The 7460-nt window shown below is 43.3% G+C and overlaps 1 protein-coding gene across 2 annotated transcripts in view; it reads left to right on the top strand.

Annotated features, from left to right (window-relative positions):
• The first annotated feature begins 1026 nt into the window (after positions 1-1026).
• The window catches only part of ARID2 (AT-rich interaction domain 2), a 203508-nt gene continuing 197074 nt past the window's right edge, over positions 1027-7460 (top strand). Inside the window, exons 1-3 of one of the 2 annotated variants that reach the window (XM_031940371.1) lie at positions 4032-4301; positions 4419-4512; positions 5606-5703. In XM_031940371.1, the coding sequence (XP_031796231.1) occupies positions 4210-4301; positions 4419-4512; positions 5606-5703 (284 nt within the window). In that variant the 5' untranslated portion in view covers positions 4032-4209. Of the gene's footprint in view, positions 1659-4031; positions 4302-4418; positions 4513-5605; positions 5704-7460 lie in introns of those variants that run through there. The other variant, XM_031940372.1, reaches the window with a different exon arrangement.

Below are 7460 nucleotides of genomic sequence, written 5' to 3'. Positions count from 1 at the left end.
ATTGACAACACCCAATTCTTTCTCTGTTGTTTTTCTGGATATCTACTCTATGATATTCACTACAGGAAAAGCAGGATGGCATTAAGAAATTAAATACACTAAGAAGTTAGGTTACTAGTAAGGTAAAATTGAAAGTAAGAATCTTCTCCTCAGATGACAGACTTCCATCATCAAAGGGAGAAAAACATAAAAGCAGTGAGACTACAAATGTGGTGGTCTTGCTACTTAGTTGCTAAAAAAGGCAGTTCTGGCTACAGAGTTATAGTTAGTTTTGTGATAACTAGATTAAACAGGAAGGCAAAAGCAAGAGCACAAAAAAAAAAAAAAAACAAGCTCTAGACATAATGATGATAACACTCTCAAAGCGTAGAAAATTGGATGGCAGAAAGCTGTAGTTGTACATTAGAAAAGGACATACATGAACTACTCTTCTCCCCTCCCCCCAAAACAAACAGCGCAGGATCAGCCAAATGACTACTGCAAAACGTTAAAAATAGTTTTTTTTGGGGGGGTAATTTATACTTTTAATTAAAGTTTTCCCTAACATGATATTAATTCATGTTATATTTAAATAATCGCTTGTTACAATTGTTCCATTAAGTTGTAATAAAAGGATAACTATGGTGAGCTTTTAATGTTTTTATCATCAGGCATTTAACTTCCTACTTTTAACAGAAGTTTTATACATTCAAAGTTATAAATCTGAGCTTTCCACGAATATACTTGAACACTTGATTCTGAAGAATCCCCTTTCTAGAGGGGGAGGGGATGTATAAACAATTCTATAGCTTCTTATCACAGCTTAATTTAAAAAAATTTTAAAGGTTGGAGATACATATACATGTATATAAGTTTATATCTATACACAGAGTGTAGCACAAAAACTAAAACACATTTTTAAAGTTCCAACGTCCCCCTTAAAAAAAAAAAAAAAAGACCTTTTGATGGAAAATAAGCACAAATTGTTGACCATGGAAAACAGCCCTATCTGCTTATTTAACTAAATAACCCACGATTCTGAAAATGTTTACTAGAAAAATTGTCAATGCCTTTCGTTCCCATTACAATAACGACTACTGGCTCGGCTAGACAGCCCGGGGTCCCGCTGAAGGCTGAAAGCCGCCAGCCCCGCTCCCCTCCAGCCCTACTCTTGTAGCAAGGGGCAAAAGGGGAGTTGCAGCAACTAGAATTTGGGAGTGACAGTTTCGAAGGGGTCTTTGGCTTTTATATATATATCATCTGCAAAATCTCGAGGTAAAGCAAACCCCAGGAGCCAAACAGACCTCCTTCCTTAGCCCCAGGTGCTGCAGATCGTGGCGGGTCCGTTTTCTTTTACCGGCTCCGCACCTCTCCCCAGTCCCGTCGTTTCCCGTCCAACTGACACGCTCCAGGGAAGGATCGTCCACGCGAAATTCCAATTCCTCAAACAGCTCCCTAGGAAAAGCACGACGGCGCTGGGCCGTAAGGCCCCGGGGCGCTCGCGGGGCTTCCCCAGCAGCCTGCCGGCCGGCCGGAGCTCCTCGGTCCACTTTTTCTTCACCTCCAGTCACTCAGAGTTGTCTAAACAAAAGTGGTGAAAAGGAGTAAGGACGCGTAGCCGGGCTGAAGTCCTTGGAATCTCCGATGGACCTGACCTTTCTCCCAGCCTCGTTCCTTTGGTAGGATTTCTTAAGCTCCGTGCTGGAGCCAGTCTGTGTTGGCAAAATCTCCTTCCTCTCACAAAATGGGGCTGAGGCAACCGCCACTGTCTCTTCTAAGGGTGCCGCCATTTTGTGAGGCGGCTGCTACAGCAGCCAGGGGTATGTGTAATGGTTGAATTGAGTGGACTCCCCCCGCCCCCCCAGGGAATCCCGGGCGCTGTTACGTAAGGGGTTATGCGCAAGTGCAGTGTTTAGGGAACCCGAACCACGCAGGGCTACGCAATTTCGTTGCCTACAGCTATATCACTCCTACCTTGAACCCTTGGGAAGAGAGAGGATGATCCTGACCTCTCTCCTCTCCCACTGGTGTGGCACATTCGCCCTCTCCCCGATCCAGCCCTCAGCTCAAGGGGTTCCAAACAGGCCCCCTATCCTTGCTATGCTTCTTGGGTAATCTGATTCACAACCACATTTAATGCAACAAACTTATTTAAGAGAAATAGAAATTTCCTGGATTGTGAGCCTGAATCATGAAAGAATTTTTTTATGTGTGTAGAATATGATAGCTGGAGCAATAACCGGTTCAGATTAACCGACTTGGACTCGGACTCTGACCTCGAAGTAGTCATTTGAATCACTTTACTTGGTATCCACCATATCTGTCACAGGGATATCCGATACACTGAAGTGTAAAGACTTAACATTCATGCCATGGATAAATGCACCCTACTGTGTATATTGTTGAGTTCACGAATCTTATTAAAAAGAAGCATATGAAATTTGACAAAAACTAGAGCAACTACTCGTGACTTTGGTTTCTAAATATATTTTAAGTATTGTATTTAGGATTTAAGAAGCATCATGGCATAAAGAGCTGGCCTCACACTCGGGAAGACTTGGTTTCAAATTCTGCCTCTGCCCAGACACTTAACAGGCATTGTGATAAGGGTCAGGTCATTTTACCTCTCAGGGCTCTGGGGAAGTCTCAAAGACACTTCAGTGGCTCGTTTTGGTATAGGGCGTTTCCTCATCTGGGAGTTCCCTATCTGTGAAATCTCAAGTTTGGTGCTATCCTTTTATTCAAGATACTTTAACATAAAATGGATGCTAATTATTATTAGTAGCAAAGTTTTCATACCTTCGAGAATGGTTTATTCTTTATGGAATGTTTTGAATGATCCAGGTCCTTTGAAAATTACAAAAAGGAAACTAACGCTTCAGTGTTATTATCCTTGAACTAGGGCATTTAGAAATTTCACGAGGTGGTATATGCTTAATTTATATTTTGCTAAAGTTTTGTTCGAGGGAGTTTTTCTAGGAAAGTATGGTAACCTGTTCACAAAATATTCGCGAGGCATAGAAAAAGCTTTTCTTCTAGGAAAAGTTATTAACTTCATTCCACTTTTATGGACATTTTAAAGAGTGGGGAAAATGAGTCTCAAGTCTCTTTTTTCCCTACCATGATCTTCACGGAGGTTCTTCAAGAGTAAATAACTCAAAACACTTTAAAAAAAACGTCAGGGAAGAGAACATTTCCTCCATCCCTAACCCTGAAACAACCGGTAGTAGCCGTTTCCCCACTCCTCCCTCCCCCTTTCCGCCGGCTTTGTGTGCGTGTGAAGTGTGCGGCACATTGCAGATGAACCCTAAGCCTCAGCAAGCTAAATCTATTGTTCCCGGCGAGTTGCTGCTGGGGCTGTGTGGAGCCAGACGCTGTGTCCAGGTCGGCCCTCTGGTGTCGCTGTGCAGCACTCGGGCTCTGCGGCGGCAGAAGGGAAGAGAGGCAGACATCTAGCAGCAGCAGCAGCAGCAGCAGCAACAGCAGCAGCAGCAGCTCGGCTACATTAGATTTTTTCTGAGCGTGAATCGCTCGCTGCAGCCGCTGTGACAGCTACCTAGAGCAGCCAGCGTCTGTAATCCACACGGTCCACACCGCTTTCGACAAACCTACACACACACACACACAGAGACTCTTCCCCTCCCCCACCTTCTGCCCCAACCCAACCACCGAAAATCACCGATCCTTCCAGCCCCGCTTCCTTCTCTTTTTCCCGCTCGTGTGTCCCAAACAGCAGAACCATGTTGAATCTCCTTCCCAAGTGGACTTGGCTGGCCTGGTGGTGCTGAGAGAAACGGGCTGGGGGGGGGGGAGGTTAGGGGAGAATCTTTCGCCTGCCGTGTAGGATGTAGATTCGGCCGTCACCTACCTCTCTGGTTTCTCTCGGATTTCTTTAAACTTTTTTAGAAACCCCCCTCCTTCCCGCCTCCTCCCCCAACTCCTGCTCTCATTCTCCTCCTCCCTCCCCCCTCCCTCCCCTCCCTCCCCTCCTTCCTCCTCTCTCCTCCCTCCCTCCCTCGCCTGCCGCCGCCGCCGCCGCCGCCGCCGCCGCTCCCGCCGCCGCCGCCGCCGCTGCCGCCGCCGCCGCCGCCGCCGCCGCCGGCCCATGACTGAGCCCTGCTGCCGCCGGCCGAGGAATGGGCTCCGGGCTTTGGTAGGCAGCGAAGGGAGTGGGGGACGCTTTTTAAACAGCGATCTTTTTTTTTTTTTTAAATCTCCTTTAAAAAAATAATGGCAAACTCGACTGGGAAGGCGCCGCCGGACCAGCGGAGAAAGGGACTTGCTTTCCTGGACGAGCTGCGGCAGTTCCACCACAGCAGAGGGTGAGAGCAAAATCGGGCGGGGGGAAGGGACGAGAGGCGATTCTCTCACCCAGGAGGGGACCCCAAGGAGAGAAGGGGGGATCCTGGCTGACAAGTGCGGTGTTTTCTCTCCGGTAGGTCTCCTTTTAAGAAGATCCCTGCTGTGGGTGGGAAGGAGCTGGATCTTCACGGTCTCTACACCAGAGTCACTACTTTAGGCGGATTCGCGAAGGTGAGTGGAAGTTTTAATTTGTATTTCCCTCTCGCTAACCTCCTCCAAAAAGTCTCCTTTGACCCCAGAGTGGAAACTCGGAGATGGGGGGTATGCACTCAGTGGAGAAAAGGGTTATTTTTCTTCTTAGCCGATGGCAAAGAAGGCAGATTGTGGAGGGTTTTTTTTTTTTTTTTGCCTTGTGGCTTGTGTGCGTGCGATCGGCAGAGGCGGGGGTTCCTGTGTGTGGAGCCCGGGGTGCGCCGCACACTCCTCGGTACCCCAGGAGCGAGGGTTTGGGGAGGAGTGGAGCCGTGTGTGTGTGTGTGTCTGTGTGTGTGTGTGTCTGTGCGCGCGCGGGGCTCTCGCTCCCCGAGTCAGTTTGTGCTGCCTGTTATGAGCGCTGCCGCCGCTACCGCGCTAGCACAGGCGGAGACACACAGAGCCACAGACTCTGAGAGCAGTTTTCGTGCAACTCAAAATTAGCGCGGGCAGGTTTAACATCGATAATCTGCGGCGAAATGATCCTGGCAGCCGGGGGCACCGCCTCAGCCCCTTCCCCCTCGGTTTATATCGCTAACAAAAGAAACCAGGACCTGTCTCTAAATAGCCATCTTAGGCTTCAAGGCTAGGCAGAAACTGTAGGCCTCAAAGAAGGGCCTATAGAGATGGATAGATCTGAGAGAAGGATCGGAATCGTTACCCGTCCCGGCCTCCCCCCTCCCCCCGCTTCTCCCCAAACCTGGGACAGTTGCAGGCAGGAAGAGTATTGATCCTTTTGAACTTTTGTGTGTTTGTGGGTGTGTGTGTCTGTCTGTCTGTGTCTGTAAGGAAGCGACCTAGGGACTTGGGATTGGTTATTGTTAGTGCTCCAGAAACAAAACAAACCCACCAAACCTCCCCAAAACAAAACGAGTTGTGGTTAAATACCCGACCCGGGAGAAAACACGGCGATCCGGGCAGATCCTCCCCAATATTTCTTATCGATTGATCCGAAATATCAACCGTATGCTTTAGCTTCTTAAAGATCTTAGTAGAATGGGTGTTTCTATGGCTAGCTTAGCGTTTCCTCGGGTTATTCACTCTCAGACATGTGTGTCTATGTTTTTAACAGGTTTCTGAAAAGAATCAGTGGGGAGAAATTGTAGAAGAGTTTAACTTTCCCAGAAGTTGTTCTAATGCTGCCTTTGCTTTAAAACAGTATTACTTACGGTAAGTGGTAGTGACTCTTACATACTCTTAGGAAATAGGGAATTTTAAACACGATTTTTGAAAGCTTTAAAAAAAAAATCATTAAATGTTTTATAATAAAACACCGTGTTTCAGATCTGTTAATCCAGACTGGAAGATCTTAAGTATCGGTCAGATGTGTGGGGACTTTCCTCTTGTTTGTTTATATTTTACATCCTAAAACTTTTACGGGTGATTCCTCCTCCCTCCCCCATGTTAGTAAACACTTTTGTGACATTGTTATTGATTGTTGGATATTGACAGGGGGGGATGAAAGGTAATGGTAGCCATTGAGTAAAGCTAGTTCCTGAAACTTTGTTTCTCTTAGGGGAAGAAAATTCTTTGTTTTAGAAACTTGTTCACTTTTTTTTTTAATCACTTTCTGGATTTCAAAAATGAGACATTTCTGAGATGTTACTGGATAGCTTTTCTGTAAGGTAATTTGAATATCCAGACTTGCTTTAAGGAAATTAAAAACCATACCTTAAACATTTAAAAAGTATTGTCAAATTTTTAGAAAAAGTGAAATGACTTTAGTGTTAGTTGAACTGTGTTAAACATCAAGGTTTCATTTTTTTTTCCTTTTTATATTTAAAACGCATGTGTGGAAATTAAAATAAAATTGCAGTGTTTGGGTTCTAGTTAAGGAAATTAATATACTTTTAACCTATTTGGGGGTATTGCAATTTTCAGGAATATTTTCAGCTTTTAATTTTGTAAGGAGGGAGCAAGTGGCATATTTTATTTTTTAACATTTATTCACCCTTAAAAGATAACTGAAATCACTCATTTTTTTGGAAAACATTTATAAAGACTTAAAAATATTTTTGTCTGCAGTGAAAACATAAGCGCTGTACATGCTTTTGTTTTGTAATGTAACTTACATATTTTGATGTTTGAATTTGTTTATTGCTCAAAATGTATACAAACTTGTGTCACATTAAGTATTCTCAAGTAGGAAATGAAGTAATTACACAAGTGAACTTTCTATTGGCTGTCTTAGATTGACTACAAACTTGAAGTTGAAGAGTTCACAGAATACTTTCTGGGATAGCTATGTTACACAGAAATGTGCATAATTTTAGCTATCAGTAGCTTATGCCTTGTGTGAGTGTATATGTGTGTTAGTTTTAAATAAAATACCAGGTACAGCAAAGTGTCTCCTTAAACATGTGTGAGTGCTGATGCAGGAATGGGGTGAAATGTATTTTATATTTTGATTGACTCTCACTTATTTCCACTGGAATTCTAAAAAAATTTTCCTAAAGAAAAACTTTAGTTTGGATTTTCTTAGTGTAACAGTGAGACCAGAAAAAATTTCAAATTTTGAATTCCAAATTATGCCCATTTTTATAATATGAACTTATATTTTATAAAATAATGCCTAAACAGCAAAAAGGTAGTTAGGTAGGATTTAAGTGAGATAATTTAAGTTATTCATTTATTTCTGAAGATTTCACAATCCATGAGATAAACACATTTAAAAGTGGAAGAGTTTTGATATTAGAATATAGTATTTGCTTTGTCTTGAAATATTAAATTAAAAAAATTTAACATTTTAATGTGGTAATTGCATTAAAATACTTTTTGACTAAAAGATGTCAAGACTGCTTCAAAAAGTTGTTTTAGAGATTATAATTTTATTGTGTTGTTATAACAATTATTGGTTATTTGTAGAGGTGTTAAGTTTGTTTACCAAAGCATTGTCAAGGTTATATGAAGTTATTTAGGTGAATTTC

The sequence above is a fragment of the Sarcophilus harrisii genome, chromosome 5 (genome assembly GCF_902635505.1).
Source record: "Sarcophilus harrisii chromosome 5, mSarHar1.11, whole genome shotgun sequence".
NCBI classification, from domain to species: Eukaryota; Metazoa; Chordata; class Mammalia; order Dasyuromorphia; family Dasyuridae; genus Sarcophilus; species Sarcophilus harrisii.
The sequence above is the reverse complement of the archived record's forward strand: the minus strand, read 5'-3'. Positions and strand labels throughout refer to the sequence as shown.